Raw genomic sequence first — 22,191 nt, 5'->3', positions numbered from 1 at the left:
TAGAGCAACACTGAAACTGGAGTCTGTGAAAAGTCAAGTTCAAGTTCAGACTCAGTCTCATGAGGAGTCAGAATGAAGCGTGAATGCTGTGTGCTGGGGAACTCTCTTCTGGGGGGGGGGGCTTTAATATACTGAGGTCCTTGGCACATACACGGAGCCTTCTCACACTTTGGGAGACAATTTTATTCAGGGTCCACCAATTTAATTATAAACCTAAACAAAAAGTTTGATCACATTACAGGGTCTTATTGTAAAGCCAAGCTGACCCATAAAACTAGCTACCACACGTGTGGGACATCATATAATTTCTTAGGCACTAAATAGGAAATACTAACCAGTTTCTCTGATCTGGTCCTGTATTCTACTCAAAAGAGCTACGAAGATACATTTTTTTGGGCCACTGTATTGTGGTTTCTTGCTGGATAGAAAATGAGATTTTTTTCCCCCTCTTATTCTGCTCAGAGTCTCTCTGCAGGCCAAAGTAAATTACATTTTCCACAAACAGCATGGATAAGAAAGGTTGTTCAGTGCCCACTAGTGAGGGAACATACCAGAATGAAATGTAAATCAGGAACAACACCAGTGTTCAGTCATGGGTTGCTAAGGCCTAACTCCATGCCTTGCTTGTTCATAGTTTCCAAAAGTAGAATAGGAATGAGCTATCACACCTCTGTGTGCTCTCTTTCTTAGAAGGGATCACAGAGGCTGTGCTTTGGTCTGTACTGGCAGAATGCCTTCCTAGAAGGCAGTATCTTGAGAACTCCAGCATACATGCATGTAATATCTATCATTATATGTCTGCAGGGTTAATCAACTCCCACAGTAAAAAAAGGAGTTACTAGGAGTTAGGAAAGTAGTGCAGTCAATAAAATAAATGATTGTCAAAAAAATTTGAGGACCCAAATTTCACTCACAGAAAACGAGTCAAAAGCTCGGCATGGTGTAAATGCTTGCAATCTTAGCACCAGGGAGGTGGAGACAGGGGGATCCGTGGGGCTCACTGGCAAGTCAACAGAGTTTAATGGTGAGAGCTACATCTCATACCGCAGTGAGAGGCTCTGCATTACTAAGTTATGTAGAGAGCTTTGGAGGGACATCTGTGGTTGATATTTGAAACCTACACCCAGGCATACACATCCATGTGCACCCGATCTCTCGCTCTCTCTCTTGCATGCATGCTCACCAACCACATATCATAGCACCTCTGTAGCTCTCCAGTAGTTTTTCCTCCGTAACTGAATTTCTTAGCCAAGTACTATCAACTTTATTTTTTGTGACAATGTAAAGTAAAGATGCTTTATTTTTTGTGACAATGGCTTGAAAGATCCATTCTTCTAAATTCTTGATGCCGTATAACTTTATGAAGAGTAATATTGAGTGGCACATGCTTCCCATGGTGTGGGAAGCAGCTTCAGGTAGGAAGGTCATTTCCCAAGAGTTGTTACCTTGAACCACTCCAAGATGCCTGGTCAAGTCTATGGGGAAATTGTGTTTTGGCTGAGTAGAGTTGCATTCAGTAGAGGATGGGGATAAGAGGGACAGGAAAGGAAGCATTTGAAAAAAAATACTGTCATTTTCTTCATTAAATTTTAACTGACACAATACAGAATTTGAATGGAATTTCATATAGAACCAATCCCAAATTGCCTAATGTCAAAATGTAAATACCTGACAGGAAGGTGTATTTGGAAAAAAATGAAACAGAAAACTACATTGAAAATAGATCATAAAATTTTATTTGTGATTATTTGGTCATACAGATTTTTATCAAAATGCACTCCTAGCTAATACATTTATCATTGAAAATATGCCATGGATTGTCATTTTCTGATTTACCTCCTATAGATTCACATTAAAATGTGCCATAAGGAAGGAAGGAATGAAGTTATATTATGCTGTTTACTGATTATGAAAATAAAGAAATCAAAAAATATTTATCAATATCAAAAATGCACATTTCTATTTCATTAATTTTGAAATCACGTAAGCATCAAAGCAAAGAGTAGTAGTCAGAAAGGCTCTTCTCATTATATCAATTGCAGATATGATGTTTTTCATTGTTGAATGTGAAGCCTGTAGCTCAGTGCTGTGTAACCTGAGTCTTGTCAGAAGATTAATTGCTCTCCTGCTGAAGGTAACTATGAAAAGCAGACAGAGGAGTTCATGCACAGTGAAAGTGTGGCCTTAACCAGACATCCATCCTAATATCTTATTTGATTAGGCACATAGCTTCAGTATTCAACCAAAAATGAGATGTGGTCCATCCATAAGCAATTTGGACACCTGTGTCATGTATGAGTGGTGAATAGCATTTAAATCAGGAAATAATCTCTCTTTCAGTGTCCCGCACCAAAGAGTGACTCACTTCAGCAAAAGGGGTCTTAAGAAAATTCTAGAAAACCCTCTTTCAGGTTTTGTTCCCCTTGTCATAGTAAATAATGACTTGACTTTCTTCGGTTGTTCTTAATGGAGTTAATTACATGTCCTTAGAAATGGTGTCAAAATTACAGGTAATTTTTAATTACAAAGTGTTTCCTTGGGAACGGTTTCCTGTATATGAAATTGTACTTTGTTCCAAAATAGTTCATTTCACTTACAATTAGAAAGCAAAGAATGAGCACGGCATAGGGCAATTTAGAAATTGTCACACTAATTGCCATGAAAAAGTTAATTTTTCACAGTAGACAACTGCTGGAGCACATCCAATTAACTGGGATGCAGCTACTCACCAGCTACCTCAGAAAAGAATGATTCCATTTTATGACCATTAATTGGTCACCGGCATTAGACATTGCTTTCCAATTTAGACATTTATTTAGAAATTATATATGCATAGCTACAAAGTTTGGAAAGAACTGACCACAGTGATTATTCATTGCTGTGTTTAAAGATCAGCCTATGTCGCTAACATCAAAGTTCACAGCAACTCTCTTGACAAATCACCTTAGCACACTGGCTTCACAGCTAAGGGTAAGCCTCTCTTTGGTTCATAAGGTGTTGTCCTGGAAACCATCCTGATACAGTCGATAATAGGGCAGACGCTGAGGCAGAGTGTACAGCCCGTGCATGTGTCGGTAACAGTAGGCAGGTGAGTTTCTGGATCAAACTGTATAGCCTGCAAACAGAAAATCAGAGAGCTGAGCCACTGCCCACCGATGCCAAGAATGTTCCCATTTTAGCATCTGCATCCCTGTCCACAGCGATGGAGATTACCACACCGAGCAGCGTGGTGGTGCAAAGATAGCAACAGCTGAACTGACAGGAGCAATAGATAAATAAATGAAGCTCCCTTAAATTAGAAATGCAGTTTGATAAACTGTATAGTATTTACAGTTTATCAGAGGTTTATTTTTTTCCATGGGAGAGGAAACATTTTGAAACACAGCACTTCTGCTTTCTCGGTCAGCGGAGGACTCATGTCTTGCCAATCGGACCCGGCTGAGACACCTTGTGTCTGTCCATGCTGCTTCATACAGACCCATTTGCTCTTCACACTTCTTGTTCTTTTTTAATGTGTGTGTGTGTGTGCGCATGTGTGCTCACATGCGTGCGTGGAGATGCACATAGGCAAGGAGGCACATGTGTATATGCATGTAGAGGTCAGAGGACAAACTCAGTTGTCATTCTCAGGAAAGCCATCTTCCTCTTTGACACAGGCTCTCTCACCGGCCTGGAGCTCACCAATTGGGCTAGACTATCTTTTCAGTAAATCCTAGGGACCCTCTGTATAATCCTCTTCAGCACTGGGATTTCAAGACTCAGGCATTCTGCTAGACATGTTTCTATGTGTTCCAGGCACGTGTGGGTCATGGGGATTGAATTTGGGTCCTTGTGATTGCAAGGCAAGTGCTTTTACAGGCTGAGCCATCATCCTGCAAGACCACACTCCTTGTTCTTTGCCTTGGAGAAGTGATAATGTCAGGGGAGGCAGTGAAGGCATTTCAAATATTGCATGCAAATTTTAAAAGAAAACTGTAGGAAAAAAAAATGACTGCATAGTTAACTCTGAGTTTTAGCCATTTCCAACTTGATTTTAAGCATTATTTTACCACAACAGGAACAAAATGTAGAAGAGAGAGGCAGGAGAGCCCTTGTCCTGCTCTGGCCCTGACCTCTTCCAGATGTGAGAACCTGGACCAGCCCTCTAGCTCTGACTCTGCTCATGATTCTGAGGAATTTTGAAATTTTCTCCTCCAATCTTCCTCCCTCCCTCCTTCCCTGCCTCTGTCCCTCCTTTCGTCCCTTATCCACCCTCCTTTACCTCTCTTCCTATTCTCTTTCCTTCCTTCCCTCCTTCTTGTATTTTCCCTTCTTGAAGTCATATAGAAGAAATAATATACTGAGTGTGAAGTGAGGGTTGAGATGGTGAAGTTATCACGACAACTTGCCCGTTAGAGGCATCTAAATGATGGAGACACTATGTCAGTCCTCAGGGGTGGGTTTGCACTTTTAGGAAATACTTTAGTGCAGCTCTGGGAAAGGGTAATGGATGAGAGGAAGGGGATCTCCTGGGAGCCTTGCTGCTGGCTCCATGCAGAAGAAGCCCCACTCACATTCTAGTCTTCTGGAATGACAAGGTAGGGCTCCTGGGGAAATAGCAAAGGGCAGTGGGAACTCTACTCATATCACCTCCTGAGGCCAGCCCTAAAAACCTTCTCTGTAAACCTAATTTCATGATTACTATTGCCTTCTGTGTCTTATGCTTGTGATAGAATCTAGTTAACATGTACAGTACATTACGTGGTGGGTGAAGTCACAAACTAAAGTCAAAGAGAAATGGGTAGGAATTGCTCTGCCCACCCCAGAGGAATCTTTAATCTGCCCTTTCTGTCTTGTGGCAGGCTCTCAGCCAAGGCAATCAAGTCACTCCCAGTGGTAGATACACCAAGAAAACATCTCCCTGTCTTCTCCAGCTATAAAGAAATTCATAAGACCAACTCCTACAAGTGTGTGGTAGAAGAGTGGTTCTTTTCTTTTTAAAAATTACTGCCATAAAACTCCAATCAATACTGAATGGAGAAGGATCCTCTGGAGGCTGAAGGAATCCAGTCCTTTTAGGGGACTGGTAATAAATGACAGCTCTCCTCTCTGCAGTTAGTACCAGACCATAACCTTCCCTAATGTACATTATTTTTTTGCATGAATTTCTGTTTTTACTTAAACTTCCCTTTCCAGCTTCATGGGTGGGTGATGAAACAATATTAAAATAATACTGTGCACTGAAAATGGTTATATTAATTATTGCTCTCATCTCTGGAACAATTACCTGACAAGAGGCAACTCAAGGGACGGAGGGCTCATTTTGCCTCACTGTTCAGAAGATGGAGTCTCTCGTGATAAGGAAGGCATCGCAGCAGCTTACAGCCATGGTAGGGGAACTTGCTCATATGTGGGTGGCTCAGGAAGCAAAGACAAATGCTGACAGTGCTTTTCACTAGGAAAACCCAGCACATTGGATGGTGCCTTTGACAATAAAGGTTGTATCTTGTCCAAGAGATGGTGCAGCAGTTAGGAAGAGTTCTTGCTGCATTTACAGAGGGACCCAAGTTTGTCTCCTAATACCAAAGTTGGGAAGGTCACAGCCACAACAGATGTGAAGGGTTAATGCACACATACAGTACACACTCCTACTGACACCTACACTTATAATAAATAAATGTTGAAAAATAGACATAGAAAGATACACTAGTGCATTACAAAGGGCAAGAAAGGGGACCTGTAGTGAGGATATTTGGCACGCCTGGTTTGAATTGCACATTTAGCGACAGAAGACACTTGCCGCCCTTAAAGAAGAGCCATCCCTCAAGGTAGCATCTTAATTCCAGCACAGTTCCTACCTGGTAGCCAGAGTCGTTACAGGTCATGTAACATTTGCCGCAGTTGATGCACATTTCCTCATTGATCAGGGCCACAACTTGCTCGACTCCGCTCAGCTCACCATATGTTCCCAGGTATTGCAATGCTTTTCCAATTACATCCTAGAAAATGAGCAGTGAATTACTTACAGTGCTCAACTTGAAACAATTCCTTAATAATGAATATTTCCCCATTTTGAGCGCACACACATTGTCCCCACAGATGCACTTTCTGTGACAGTTAGTTTACTTGATTTTGAGAGATAGGCAGTATGCATACCCAGCTTAGAGATGTTAGCCACTGACTATGGAGACGACTCAGTGGTTAAAGCGTCGGCCCTGCCAACATATGAGGATCAAAGTTTGGATCCCCAACACTCACATAGGACCCAAAGAAGATATAAAGCAAGAAACTATCAAAGGAGATAATCTGATATCTGTCTTGGGATTCCACATGAGTACACATGCATGCATACATGCACCTACACATATGCACCTGAACTCAGAACCTGCAAACCTCACACACATGCACACACAACATAGTTGGGGGGGGGCAAGATACAGTAATAAGACTTAAGTAGCTGAACTCAGTTGTTTTTCTGATGGGCACCCTATAACAGTACTTTGTATACAGATGATAAAATAATTCTCTTAGGTTTTTGTAACTTCTATATCCTAGAATTTGCATTTTGAAGGATCTAAAAGTAATGTAAGTGGACAAGAAGGTCCCACATTTACACTGGAGACTTGATTTCCCTGGGGATAGGGGAAATGAAAACAAAGGCTCATCCCGTTTTTACTGTTGATTTTTTGATTCTTGGTTTTCATTTGAACGGTGTTCTGATAGTTCACTCACCTGTCATGTCTTGAAGACTATATTTCCTTATTGAAGGATTCTAATGTATGCTAATTAATTAGGTTGATCGAGGCTCAATTAGATGCCTTTTCACTCTTAAAGAACGAGCAATTGCTCCATTCACCGCTGAAGATCTTTCGAGCAGTTACACACGGCTTTGTTTCTTATAGTAATTGAGATTATGCTTAATATGGGAAGCACAGAGGATGTTTCATCAACACTAGGAAGCACTTTGTTTCAGAAAACAAAACAGAGAAATGTAACAATGTTTGCCAAATTAGTGTGCTGTCAAGATTATCCGCGCCTCTGTTTCACCTCTAGAATGAGAATGGTTTGTTTGAATTCAAGGTCCATGTTCAAAGAGGCCATCTCTTGCTTGGAGTCCTCGTCCCACATTCTTTTGGATATATTATTTTCTTTGCATACTCCTTCTGGCCTGGTGGGATGGCCAGTCTTAATTGTCTATGTAATCTGCTTCAGAATAGGGAACTTTAATCTTGTAATTGTCTGTGTAGGATTGATCTGCGGCCATCCACATCTGTCGGTCATTTTCTTAATTGCTAATTGATATAGGTGGACCCTGCCCACTGTGGGAGGTACCACACCTAGGCAGGTAAGCCGGGGCTATATAATAAAGTTGGCTGAGCAAGCTATGGGGAGCAAGCCAGTAAGTGCCATTCTTCCCTGGTTTCTGCTTCAGCTCCTGCCTCCAGGTTCCTGTCTTGAGCTCCTGCTCTAGCTTCCCTTGATTGAAATCAACCCTCTCCTCTCCCAAGTTGCTTTTGGTCAGTATTTTATCAGAGCAACAACAAAAATAAACTAGACTGCCCAGGAGGACTTGGCTCTCCTCCCTTACCTCTATTTCAATTTCGATTTGAGCACTACATTGTTACTGTAAGCTTTCAAGTGGAGGACAATGTTCACATTACCCTTACACTTCATTTGCATGCTCCCAAGCCCTAGGAGGATGGAAGACTTCAGGGCTGCTGCCTTGCCTCCTTTCTTTTCAGTGCACTGAAGCTGAAGATTTCACTCCATCGCAGTGTGATTTTTCAGGGGAGTCCTTGACATCCAGATCTCTGTGCCTGTACCTCTCACAAGCTCAAGCTGCATTACCAAATGTGTGATGAGCATTATCACTAGAAACAAGAACAGTGAGTTCCCCACCCGCCGAACTCATAAGCACACAGGATTGTAGTGCTCTTCAGCTTTACTTGGCATGTGAATAGCACTGGGATTGGTTTTTTTTTTTTTTTTTTTTTTTAAATGAGGAAGTCTTGCAATTTTACTCGTATTACTCTCTCCTCTAATGTCATTTTTTTGCACTTTCGGAGGGATCTTTTGAATCCCCTGCTGTGTCTACTACCAGTTTTCAGCACAACTCATCAACTCTCTATCATTTTTCTAGTCCTGGGTATCTTTTAAAGGGCGCTCGGATGTCTCTTCTTCATGAGGATTTCCTCAATCCTTCTGCGCGCTTTCCTAAACAAATGTCAAGCTGTGTTCTTTCTCCTTCCTCTTCCTCTCTCCTTCCCTCTCTCTCCTTCCTTTCCCCTTTCTACCTCAGACTCTTTGTCGTCTTTCTCTCTTCCTTTGTCATGGCCTGGGATATTTTATCCATGTTGTAGAATCGGCGATAAAAGATAATTTTTGAGTTCTACCACCCTTCAGGCTAGTGCCTTAATTTAAAATGATTTTCTTATTTAAACTGCATATATTTTAGGGAAGATGAGGTGACTGTGATTTAAGATATAAAATCAAGTAGATGATGGAATAGAGGTTCAGATTACTGCTGCTAGACTTCAAATGCCGTGATCATATGCACTCTGCTATTCTGACTCACTTGTTATTCTTTGGCAAATCCCACCTCACATTGCAAATAGGATTTTAAATCTAGATTCCTATGCTGTTTTTTTTTAAAACCGAGATTTATTCATATTGGAATCAAGTATGGTATATCTTGTTCCTGCAGATCATTAAAGCATAACGGATGCTCAAATATTTGTTAAATAAATATATCTTTTGAATATCTATGCCCAGACTCATAACAGTGATTACATAGTAATAAAAAGTCTAGTGGATATTTTTATTAATTTGGGTATTGCACATGCAAAAGCTAATCAAGGAAACTGGAGCAGCTTAATATTTTCCAATATATCAAGACAGTAAATGCACGGACATTCTATCTGGCTGTGAAAGACTATTTATGTACAATAGAAACTAACTTGTTAAATGCAAATAAATCAGTCAAAACAACTCCTGTGCAGAATCCAATCATTATGGGCGAAATCATTAGTTAAATACTCAACTGATGACTAGTCACGAAAATCCCTAGATTTTTCTAGAAGAAATATACATGCCCTAGATTATTTTTTTTTTTTTACAAAGAGCAAGTTTATCCTCTGGTATATTAAATATGCCCTTTGCTCTCTGTTTGAGATTTGCACCTGTCATTTAAAACATCATTATTTATAAAACCAGATAGAATAAGCTCATTGCAGCATTGACAAGTTAACACAGGGGGTTAAAAATTCATAGTTTTTTTTTAAGTATACCATCTTCATTTTTAATCTAGAAGAAGATAAAAGAATAGTGTCTGAAATTAGTTTGGGAGTATCAAAAGAACAATTGAATAGAATGATCTTTCTTTGAGGAGACAACTGCAGACAGTGTTTGAAACCACACCCTCTTTAGCTATATTGTAAGCTGATGGATAATGTGTGTGCAGGTCCTGGAATTGGTAGAATAATATGGATTACCATACAGGTACCTATGTTTCAGGTAGTGCCTTATAGAAATACTTGTGCAGAGGTTGGGAGACCTACGTTTATTGTTCCAGACAGGGTGTGCACATACAAAGTTGGAGCAATCTTTGTCACCATTCCTACTTACTAGAAATGTTTATGCATGGATACTATGACACTGAATCCCTTAGATTATTCTTTACACATTTGATGTGTGTATGTGGTGTGTGTGTGAGTGTGTGTGTGTGCACGGCTGTGTGTGTGTCAGTGTGTGTGAAGGCATGTGCATGTGCTGTGTGTGTAGAATTGAAGTTGATATCAGGTGCCATGTCCAATCATATGTATTGAGGCAGGGTGTCCTCCTGATTTCAGTTAGTCTGACTAGATGACTCACTCCAGGAATTCCTTGTCCCTATTTCCCATGTCCTAGAATTTTGGGTGGGCCTCCATGTCCGCCTGGCTTTTCAGTGGATTCTGGGGGAACCAGACTTCAGATCTCCTGTCTGTGTGGTGGGTGCTTCACTCACTGCACCATCTGCCCTGGTGGCATATTTGATTTTAATGGAAGTGCTCTGGGCTAGCCACAGTGGCCTGCAGTATTCTAGAATCATATCCAGAGTTAAGGGAATCAAAAATGTTTTGTTGCTGTTGTTGTTATTGTTGCTGTTGTTTTTGCTTTATCTGAGACAGAGTTTCTCTGTGTAGCTCTGGCTCTCCTGGAACTCACTCTATAGACTAGGCTGGCCTCGAATTCACAGAGATCCACCTGCCTCTGCTTCCCTGAGTGCTCGGATTAAAGACACAAGGCATCACTGCCTGGCTCAAAAATGATTTCGCAAATGTGTCAGTCATTATTCTTATGTGATACACATTTTAAGGTCAAAGAATATAAACCTAGAGGGACTTGATCGGTCTCAGATGTTTTACACTTTCCTCGTAATGAGCAAGAGAAACATATTAGTTTTGACCTGCTTTTAGGCTGATTGACATGCATGTCGATTGTGATTGTTTATCTGGCACAGCAACTGCTCTTCTGGCTTTGGGTCTTCCCATTTCCTACAATTCCTGAACACACGTGCCCTCCGAAGTCTAGGACCGAGGATGGCATGCTGTGGGCAATCACTGTGACCTCTAACCTGAAGGATCTGTGATTTAAGTGATTTGGTTATAGCTGTTTAATTACTTTCTTGTTTCTTTGTCTGCACCATTACCAATGCCTCAGGCTCTCGTCACACCTTAGGCCTTACAGACCTATCAGGAGGGGAAATGAGATCACTTGACTTTCTCTCACTGAATTTATGCTGATTCTTAGTAACTCTGTCCTCATAAATGATCCTGAGTCAAAAGTGTAGTAATCGTTTCACAGTTTCCCTGAGACTTGGTCTGTCTTTCTGGTCTGTTTTTAGTATTTCTTTACTACAGTAAGAGCCTTTACATCCCCCTATCTATTTCTTCGTTCTTCCTCTCCTTCTTTGTCCCTTTGCTTCCTCCTCCCTTCCTTCCCATGGCTCTCTAGGTTATTTTAAAATAGGGATTCAGGCTCTAAACTATGCCATCTTGGAATTTACTACGCAACTCAGGCTGTCCTTGCCGCTTCAGCAATCACCTTGCTCCAGTCTCCTGAGTACTAGGATTATAGGTGTCGGCTCAGCTTGCCTTTTCTATGTTAAAAGGACCCAGAGCAATATTTGTTTTTCATCAATTGGTACAGAATTCTCAAACACAAGTGCTCTTAAAGTATAGCAGTCCACTTATTACTGCTAGCACACATAGTTCTCTGAGCTGGGAGGCAAGCAGGAAGCACTGAGAAGGGGTGGTCTTGAACTAGAACTCAGCATACTCGGGCCAGTGAGGAGAGAGCTTCATAAGCTGGGAGGGGGATGACAAAGGCACTGATTCAGAAAACAAATGCTATATTGGCTAGAAAAGTGGAGAGAAACAGTGTGCCAAGAGGCAGGCTACATCAAGCGATCGTGGTGAGAGAGGGTCGTGGGGAAAGGTGTCTGTGGAAGACAGACGGGGATGACCTCAGCGTCTGAGGCTCCGATCACAGTATCCTCCCCATGTGGGGTGGAGTCAGGCTTCATGGGGCAAGTTGCTCACATTTGGGGGTTTCACTTGACTTAATGAAGCTGTAATCTTATATCTTAGACTCGCAAATCTATTTTTCCTCCTTCTCTTCAATGCTAAGAAAACTCTATGTGAGGATGCAAGGGAGGATAATAGGAACGGAACAGGTTTTCTTTCTAATTGTGATTTAACAATGCACCATCTGTTTGAAGTGGTGGGTGTACTTTTTTCTTTTTGACTTTTAATAGACAAAAATACTTTCCCATTTTACCTAATATTTTCTGTAAATCGAAATCACTTGAGTAAGATGACCAGATTTTAAAACTTGCTACCACACTTCTACGCTTATTTATCATTGATAAGGTCTTTTCTCATAGGACCACTAATCATGAAGTTATATAAACTCTTAACTTTCTTACTCCTGGGAAAATACCCAGGAGGCAGACATCATCAAATTCTGATTGACAGCTTCTCATTCCTGAGCCATCTTCAGGTTAGAGACCCAATGCCTCAGTTACTTGTCTTGATCTGCCAAAAAGCACCTTTAGGAAGGGTCTGTTGGAGCTTACATTTCTTCCAGGAATAAGATTCACCGTGGCAGGGAAGTCATGGAGGCAGAAGCAGGGGAGATGGTCACACTGATTCCACAGTCAGCAAGCAGAGAGAGATGGACTTTGTGCTCAGCCCACTTTCCCCTTTTGATTGAGCCTATGGAATGTTGCCCCCAACTTTATGGCTGGTCTTTCTACCTCACTTCAAATCACCTAATATAGATAATCCCTCACAGATGCACTGAGAAACTAGTTTCCATGGTGATTCTAAATCTCATTGACTTGACAATCAAGATTAACAGTCAAACTGGACTATGAGATTCCATCTATGACTTTCTCCGAACTTCTGGAAATAGATTTACTAAAGGCGGGATGCATGGGTAGCTACACAGAGACTTGTATTAAAGACTTGGCATTAAAAATTTTTAAGTTCACATGAATGGCTACATCCTTCAGCTTCCTCCAGGCACTGTTTCCCTCAAACACAGGAATCGGAACTAAGCCTGTGTAGAAGTTTTCTTCTCAGAGATGCTATTTCCAAGAGCAAAGGTTATACAATTCCTTTTTGGCTATCATTCCTTCAGTGGATTGGGCTTTCCACCTAAAGTCTGTAAAGATGTACATGGCTGCTCTATCTTGCTTGTCCATATTAACTGCCTGGTTACTACATCTCCGATGTAGTCCGGGGATGGTAGTTCCGTGGTTATTTCACTTCAGTTTCCCACATTTGGCTCCTTCCCACATCACCTTCAGATTTGTGGATTTCAGTGCAGGCACATATCTGACACACACTGCCCCTCCCTCTGCCCTTTGGCTGGACTTCTTCATTCTAAGCAATGTATCTTTTCCTATTGCTATATTCTGGTCAAGCCAGGAACCACACATCAATAAATCCCCACATGACTTAAGAGATTATTTTTATAACCAAATTCTGCTCAGCCTTTAAAGTTCAACATGATAGATTTCAACTGCTCTTTATTGGTACATAGACAACTGAGAATATAAATGCTGCCCCCAGCCTGCTTCTCTGGATCCTTCTGGAAACTGCTGGGCAAGGCTCCCTTATTTTTCTCTCTGTGCAGTTCCCCTTTGTGTTCTGTGGTATCTAATATGGTCTTACAGTTTTATCTGAGTGCTTTCCTCCTTCCTTTCACAATTCAATTGAAATAATAAAGCACTCGATCAGGCTGACTGGTCCCCTGCCAACACTGCCTTGCCAGTCTTATGAGATGCCGTCTATCTCCTCCTCCAAGAAGCAGGAAGAAGAGATGAAAACATCACTAGTACCCCTAAACCATTCATTTTCCTACCCAGAAATTCAAAAACGTTAGCGATACATCCCCAGCTTCATAAGGAGAATGAGAATTCATTCTCACATATATCAACAGAACTGGGGCACGTACATTCTGGAACTTCATAAGGCTTGGCAAGCTCTCGAGCCTCCGTTATCTGCTGCCAGAGAATAAAGCACATTTCTCATTTCCCTTGGGCCACACGTGTGCACTTTCAGCTCCAGGAGGAGGCACTGGCATGTTTTTCTGTCTGTGGCAAATATATGCATACATACATGTAGTGCAAACTCTAATTGGTCTTAATAATAAAAACCCGGAGTCAGATATAGGGGTAAATGTTGAAAGATCAGAGAGACAAAGGAGCAAGCCACAGTTGCTTCTTACCTCGTCAACTCTTTACCCTGAAAACAGGGCAAGCTCCTGTCTCCACCTAGCTTCTGTTTTTCTCTTCACCCAGACATACATATCACTTCCTGATTTCTCCTCCCTAGTGTTGGGATTAAAGGCATGTGCTTTCCAAGTACTGCAATCAAAGGCATGAGATCCCAAGAGCTGGTATGTGCTGGTGTGCTAGTGGCTAGCTACACATTCTGACCTCCAGGCAAACTTTATTTGTCAGAGCACAAACAACATATTACTACAGATACATACATACTTATGTAGTACGTGTGTGTGTGTGTGTGTGTGTGTGTGTGTGTGTGTGTGTATGTGTGTGTATGTGTGTGTGTATTAGGGACTTTTGCAGATGGTCTCAGACTACGTTATAGAAGAATACCTTTGAAGCTATTCTGGGAGGTCATGTCTCTTTCTCTTGCTTTATCCCATTCTTCTCTTCGGCCTTCTAGGGCTGGTTTAGATGACTTGTGTCTAACTCAGATTTTTTTTTCTCTCCCTTTTACAAACTAAGCAGCTTCATCGCATGGTTAGATGCATGGTAAATGTTATTGCTATGAAATGGAAATGAAGATGTTGGGGTGAAAAAGGAAATCAACTGGATTCCAGGGATCTCCAGGCATCCTGTCATTCCCTGAAGGGGCAACTCAGGCACTCTGAGGCCATTTTCAGCTCCAAGGGTAAGAGGAGTGAGGATGGCATGAAGACACCTGTTCTGACCTGGGCATTTGGTGTATTATTATTATTATATTATATATTATTATTATTACTATTATTATTGAGAACGGCCCCTTTGGGTGCCCTGGGTGGGATTCTTCCTGGATTTCTTTGTTCCTTGAAACCGTTTTAAAATTCTTAAGAAAACATGCTGGAGGAATTGCTCAGCGGTTAAGAGTGGGCACTGCTCTTATAGAGGACCAGAATTCGGTTCCCAGGACCCACAACTGGTAGCTCACAACTACCTGTAATTCCAGCTCCAAGAGATCTTACAGCCCTCTTCTGGCTTCTACAAGCATCTTCACTCACATGTGTATACACACACACACACACACACACACACACACACACATACACACACACACACACACACACACACACATCATAATTAAAAGAATAAAGAGTTTAGAATGATGATTAACGACACCGAGCACGATGGGGAGAGGACTCAGTTGGGAAAGAGCTAGCTGTACAACCATGGAAACCAGGTAGAAAGCTGGGTATGGCAGAACATGGCTTTTACCCCAGAACCGGGGAGGCAGAAATAGGCAGATTGCTAGGACATTGGCCAACAAGGAGATTCTGGTGGTAACTCAGGAATGACACAGGATGTCTGTAGTCCTCATTCTCACACACAGGGGAATGCATACCTGAGCACACATGCATACCTGTGCACACATACATACCTGAGCACACATGCATACCTGTGCACACATACATACCTGAGCACACATGCATACCTGCACACGCATGCATACCTGCACACGCATGCATACCTGAACACACATGCATACCTGAACACACATGCATACCTATGCACACATGCATATTTGCACACACATGTGCACTGGATACACATGATCAAAGACAAGCAAACACACAAGATCGATCTCTCTCGCTTTCTCTTTCTCTCTGTCATATACAAACACACACACACACACACACACACACAACATTAGCAGTTCTCAATTCTGTCCTACTCGGCAAAAAAACATTGATATCACCACCTATTGAAACCCAGGACTGTGTGTGGACTTAAGCTCCCTTGACTGTATTATCACAAACACACTTGAATATTATACTTTGCTAGCATAGTGACTGTCTTTAAACACTATCCCCAACCCTATATAGAACAGTGTGCCTCAGGAAATAGGTTCAGATCTTGGCTTTAATAATAACCTTCCTAGCTGTGTGACCTTGGGCAAATTAGCTAACCTCTCTGTTTTTCAATTACTGAATCAGTAAAATTGGCGGGATACGAGTATTTCATCTCACCAGGTTATTGGGAGGCTCGGATGAGCTCATTTACAAACATGTTGCAGTGCTTGAAACCTCATAAGACCTCAATAAATATTAGCTTTTATTATTAATTCTCTGCTTAATTAACACTAATTTATTAAACTCTACTTTAAATATCACCATCTCTGTGAAGCTTTCCACAATTACCCGCGGCAGAACTAATCCCTTTCAGTCATCTCTGTTCCCAGAGCGTTTTGTTCGTATTTGATTGAACTGTAAATAATTTTTAACATGTGTCTTTATCCCTTGCTATACCATGTGCTCCCAAAATATAGACTTCTGTCTTTTTAAAATTCATGCTGTATTCCTTCTCCCTAGAACAATTCCTAGATTGCAATGAGCACATACTGAATATATGCTGAGAGAGGGAAATTTCCAGCCTTGGAGTGTCCTTTGTATTTCTCTGGAATCTGCCACCGCTCTCAGTGGTTCGATGTTCAAATAGAAGGCATTCAATAAACATTTGTTGATGGACTGAGGCTGAAACTGCCTACCTGTGGAGCAAGGGACCATTCAGCTGTATCAGTAGCAATGGAAAGGAGAAAAGAACCAAAGACGAGGCCCATTGGGCATGCTGTCCTTTGAAACAATGTCGCCATGTTAGAATCAGAGAAGCCGGCGGAGATCAGAATGGGGGGCATGCGAATGAAAAGCCTGTCCAGACAAGAGAGGCTCAGATCATTTGGGGGGACGATGGGGATCCTTCCATGGCAGATGGGAAATCATATAGACTGCGGTAGCAGAGAGAATAAACAAAACCCAAAAGAATCTATAAAGGGCCTAGCAGAAGGAAGAAACACACTCAATAAACAGATGGGTTACTGGGAAATTATTAGGCATGAAAACAGACCATTCAGGTTATCCAGAAGGAACACAAAGGAAGATAAGAAAACCAACATTTTAGGAAGTGAATGAAGATGGTGGGGGAACACGGGCGAAAGAATGAACCGGGATGGGAACATAGGATGAGCTGTGTGTTTGACAGAAATGAGAACAAAAACATCTGAGGTGCAGACAGACAGACAGACCGGAATTCTTCAAGGAAACATTGTGGCTGAACAACAGCCTGGACAACTTATCAACTTTTAAACGATGGGTGAGGGACGGGCGGGGGTCTTGCATGCAAGTGACAGCAGTCACAGCTCCTATAAGCACTGTTCTGTATCACACACACACACACACACACACACACACACATCTTCACTGCACCTAAGACCTTCTGACTTCCTCTCCCATGTGCCCTTGATGTTGTCTGTCTCTTCATTATCATTTTTCCTTTCACGAGACCTCGGTGGCTTTCTGTGAGAGACTTCTCCATTCAGGCTCTGTGTGGTTTCCTATTCTTTCTGGAGAGAAAATTATTCCCCTAGATATATGCATTGTTCTTTCTCTCCCTCAGTTTTGGGGGTGTTAATTCAGGTATACAAGCAAGCATTTCTAAAGAACTGTCTTGGGATTTCTAGTTTCCTGATCCTGCAACATAGGTCCCCATGTGGACCAGCCAATATTCAGTCGCTTCTCCTCTCTACAACACAAGCTTCATGAGAACACACCCTTAGAGTGCTATAGCTGTACCAGCGCTGTGCTTTTTGGTGGTGGCTATGAATCAGTGATTATTGAATGAAGAAAGGGATTCATAGTGACTATCATTGCTGTTGCAGATAAAAGTTGGAATCCCAGTGATTGCATATGACAGAAAGAAATGGAACCATGCAAGCTGTCCTTAGTTGACATCTGGGGATACCTGACCCTGTGGACCAGGACTTCAGCATTAAGAATATTGCCAGTTTTCTCCCATGTCATCATGTTCTTCACGCCATTCTCTTATTTCTATGACTACTCCTCATTTAATTACACAGCATCCTTTATTTCCACATGGGGCTTTAAGTAGCAATGAAAGAAAGCATCTAAGATGGTCCCATCTTGTGTCTGACACACAGTAGGCTGTTGCAATTTCAAATTTTTTTCTCTTTCATGTACCCAAGTATGTATCCCATGTTGTTATCTCTTTAAAATTACTCAATGTAAAATTTGTATGTCACTCCCAAAAAACTTCACCAAACTTTAAGAAAAAAGGAATGAAATCCTTATTTATTATATTTTTCTTCAGCTCAATAGGATCATCAACAATTGAGTCAGTTAGGTCCTCTTATTTCCAATCCCATCCCATGTCTTACCTTTTAGTATAATTGGAATTGCTAAACCCTGCTGAGAATTAAAAGACTATATAGACTTCAATACAGTCCTTACCTAACTATTCATGAAATCTAAAACCATATTCTGGCTCACTTAATGTATGTTTCCCCTCTCCTATCTAGTTTATAGGACCAATTAATCTTCTGACTCAGTGCCTTAATTACCGCTGTGTAGCTGTGACCACCCACATGCTGAATGAGAAACTTAACAAAGGAATGCCTTTCTTTCATTCACTTTCAGGTTTCACAGATGCCAGACCAGCATGTCAGGGAGGGGTGTGGCAGAGCAGAACAGCTCACATCATAGAAGCCAGGAAGCAGAAAGAGAGAGGACAAGTGGAACCAGGATAACATACAGCTGCCCCTATGCGTGTCTCCTCCAAGGTCTACCTTTTTCCACTTTCCCTCTCTTGCCATCACATTACAGAACCATCAGACCAGCCTTCCTCTCTTATCTGATCCACCAGGACAAGTGTCTCTGTTACCCTGGGAAAAGGAGCATCAGTTTGAAAGGTCATCTGTTTAAAGCGGTATCTCTAAGGGGATAGAGAGATGTCTCAGAAGCTAAGAGAGTTTGCTGTTCTTGCATGAGATCTGGGCTCAATCCCCAGCACCCAAGCTAGGTGGCTGAGAATCGCCTATAAATCCAGGCAATCTAACACCCTTATTAGGCCGGGGCCCTCATGACTATCTACAGAAATGTCCTCACAGACACTCAGAAATGTGATTTGCTAATCTCTAGGTATTTCTTTAACCATTAAAGACGAAAAAGGCAAACAACTGCCACATCCAGAAAGGTTTCCTTGGCACCTTGGATCTAAATTAGGTCTCCTGAAAGATTCTATACATCTTATAGTCTTTATGTATATCTCAAGTCACAAGTATACTACTGTGCTCTCTGCCAGTTTTTATTTAATATCTGTATCCTTTTTTGTATGCTTTATGGGCTTACAAAATATGTCTGTCATATTCCCTGAGCATTAAATGCTCAACTCCTGGCACATTGCTTGCTGCAATGTCTTTCTGACATAAAGACTTGCTGGGAAATACAATGGCTTCAAAATTTTTTAGCTTGATTGGTATTCAGCGTTCCCTATTTCCCTACCTATTCCAGAATTCATTTCACTGATCAAAACAGAAATATCCAGCTCACCTGTTATCTAACCTGGCATTAATCATCCTGGCGCTATATCTACTAGCAAATAGCAATTAGGGAAGACACTACATTAAAAATGTTTCACACATCATCAAATTTATAACCCTGTGGAGGCAAACACTTTCATTTACTCCATTTTGCAGATTATTTTATTGAGGCAAGTTCATAGGGCACTGACCAGTCAGTGGAACAGTCTGAATGCAGAGACAATGTCAGAGCAGTCAAGCTTAACTTAGGAAGTTCTTCCATCATAATTATAATCTGTTAAAATCTTACAAACTTTGTGTTTCAAAGAAGCAAACACCTTAAGATTTTTCCTATGGTGATGCTTTTACAACAAAATCGCATAAATAAAATAACACTGCTAAGCCCAAAGTCATTCCATCGACATGCCTCTTTGATAGGGTTTGAGTGTGTTCATCTGAAGTTCTTTCTTTGGAAACTTAACCTCCCTATTTGTATGCGAAAGTAACTTAGTAACTTCCCCACAGGGCCTTTGGGAGGCAGCTGGGGTTAAACAAGTTCAGGAGAATGGGGCTCCCTGATGGCATTAGGGTTCTTACTAGAAGAACCTGAGCCACATTATGCTACAGGGAGAAAACCCACGCCAGATGCCAGAGAGATGCTGTTGCCATGCTCTTGGCCTTCTCAATTCTGTCACTGTGAGCCTAATAGTGAAATAATCTTCATAAATGCCCTAGTCTCAGACATTTTGTTGCAGCTGCAGAAACTGACCAAAGTGAACTGCTCATCTGACATGGTTCAATATTTAATCTGAACTTAATTTCTTCCTTGCTTGGGAAGGATGTATCAGTGGCACCCTCCTCCCTTTCCTCATTTCCTCTTCCTCCTCCTCCCATTCCCGCTCCTCTACTTTTCAGAAGTGGTTTTGATACATGTCCCAGACAGACATGGAATTCTCCACCTACAGAACAGCATGGGCTGTTTTGGATCTTGCTTGTGGTTATGGATATGCAAACTTATGCGGAAAACAAAATTTCTCAAAACTGAATTCATCGCACGCGCACATGCACACACACAGAGAGAGACGAAAGGGAGACAGAGGAATAGAGAGAGAGAGAGAGAGAGAGAGAGAGAGAGAGAGAGAGAGAGAGAGAGAGAGAGAGAGAATAGGAGAAACCTGAGTAAAATTGGTAGATACGTAGATAGGTGCAGGCTTGCAGAAATATCTCTGTGTGGTTACCAGGTAAGTGGGGCATGGATGAAAACCCAGCACTCAGGAAGCTGAGGTGGGACGTGGGAAGATATAGATCAGCTTGAGCCATAGAGCCAAACTTTGTCTTTCCAAAAGGGAGCAAGAAAAAAACCCAACCTTCTTTCTTCCCAAATCTTCATTGTGATGATATGATAATTTTATACACTACTGTTGAGACACTCGAGTAACCACATGTCAGATCTGTTATTCAAACAACTAGATAGGAAACTACATTTCTTAAAAAAAAAATAAAACAGCTACATAAATAAGCTGGAAATATAACAGATACACAAACACTTCTTAATGGTGATCTTTGTTTTGCTCAGAATAAATTATTGAGTAACAAATATATGGACACTATTTTTGAGGCCAAACTAGAAAATCCCTCCAAATGTAAATTATACTTAAAACTCTGTTACAGTCTCATAATTCTGCTGTTTTGTATGAGAAATAGATTTCTTAAATGTACCTCTGAACTAGAATACTGGTAGTTAACTACAAGAATATGAAGAATTCTTCTTAATATCTCCTGATACATTAATGCACAAATTTTCCATGAAACACAAACCTGGCAACATTCTAGAAAGTATAACAGACACCAAAGTGGGAAGCAAAGAAGTAAATGGTTACTGTATTATTAGAATGCATTTTCATGATAGACAGAATTTTTCGAAACTTTCAGAACACTGAAAGGAAAAAAAAAAGTCAATGCTACATTTAAAGACGGGAAAAACGCCTTTAAGCCACATTTGAATGGGAAATAGGTAAATTTATGAGTTTGTCTTAATTTTTACCTTAATGGCAGGAATAGGCTTTTGAGGGACAAAGTGCTTCCTTTGCAGTGGTGAACAAGCTCCATTTTGATCTCTCTGTCTGATTTTATTTGCCGCTATAATTTTCTTGCGCTGCTCAAGGTAAGGTCCAAAGCTTGGCAGTTTCTAAAGGGAAAACACACAAAGTAGAAATCATATTAACTCATAGAAACATGGTGTGGGGGTCTCTTCACACAAACATTATCAACAAACAAATGAGTATGTGGAGAGTATTGCATATCCCTTGTTCACTAGGTCTTCCTTCCCTCTGGACCACTAGCCTTCTATGTGTCAGATTCTACCTGGAATTGAAAAGGAGACAAGAGAAGGATACTTCAGCAAAATATGTACGTGTTAGATGCAGATGTTAATTAAAATTCATTTCTAAGGGGAATGCATTTCACCATGGAAAACCCAATGCACTCACTTAAAACAATAGCTATTAGGGAGACCATTTGTTTGGTTTGTACAGACAGAAGGTGAAACCTATTGATGCTTTATTTTCCCCTTCGTCAGGTTTTTAGCAGAATATAGACGCAGCCACAGCCCTTGATAAATGCCTCTGTCAATAGAAGAGATGCTTTGCCAACGTTCTCATCTGTATCTCCGTTTTATTGTGTTCAAATTCTCCCTGCGTCTCTTTAAAGATTGTAACTAATGTTGATTGCAACTTACTGGAATAGTTGAAAAACAAAATGGCAAAAATATTGATTCCTCTGCACAGAAAATAAACTTTATTTTGCGCGAAGGAGGCAAAAAATGGAAGGGAAAGGCAGAGGGTACATCGCAGTGCTTAGACCAGCTCCATCAGTATTCAGACTCACGATGCGACTTTAACTCTCAAGGTTATTCAATTGTACTTTACAAAGTTCATTTAGGAAGGTACCTGGGTGCCACGGTAAAAAAAATGCTAAATGGTTTCAAGTTAACACAAAAATGCTCTCATAGCATTCATTATTCCACAATTAAACACGCTTCACCGTGTCCTTCCCCTTTTCTGGAACCTTTGATCTTCTCTTTTACTGACATATTCCA

The 22,191-nt window shown here is 41.1% G+C and overlaps 1 protein-coding gene across 1 annotated transcript in view; it reads right to left on the bottom strand.

The window, feature by feature from the left end:
• Positions 1–1,713: 1,713 nt before the first annotated feature.
• Dpyd (dihydropyrimidine dehydrogenase) overlaps positions 1,714–22,191 on the bottom strand; it is a 780,348-nt gene continuing 759,870 nt past the window's right edge. The window contains exons 21-23 of the mRNA XM_038311847.2: positions 21,139–21,282; positions 5,838–5,978; positions 1,714–3,115 (exon numbers count right to left, since the gene is read on the bottom strand). Of these exons, the coding sequence (XP_038167775.1) occupies positions 2,945–3,115; positions 5,838–5,978; positions 21,139–21,282 (456 nt within the window). The 3' untranslated portion in view covers positions 1,714–2,944. The remainder of the gene's footprint in view (positions 3,116–5,837; positions 5,979–21,138; positions 21,283–22,191) is intronic.

This window comes from Arvicola amphibius, chromosome 14 (assembly GCF_903992535.2).
Source record: "Arvicola amphibius chromosome 14, mArvAmp1.2, whole genome shotgun sequence".
Taxonomy (NCBI): domain Eukaryota; kingdom Metazoa; phylum Chordata; class Mammalia; order Rodentia; family Cricetidae; genus Arvicola; species Arvicola amphibius.
The sequence above is the reverse complement of the archived record's forward strand: the minus strand, read 5'-3'. Positions and strand labels throughout refer to the sequence as shown.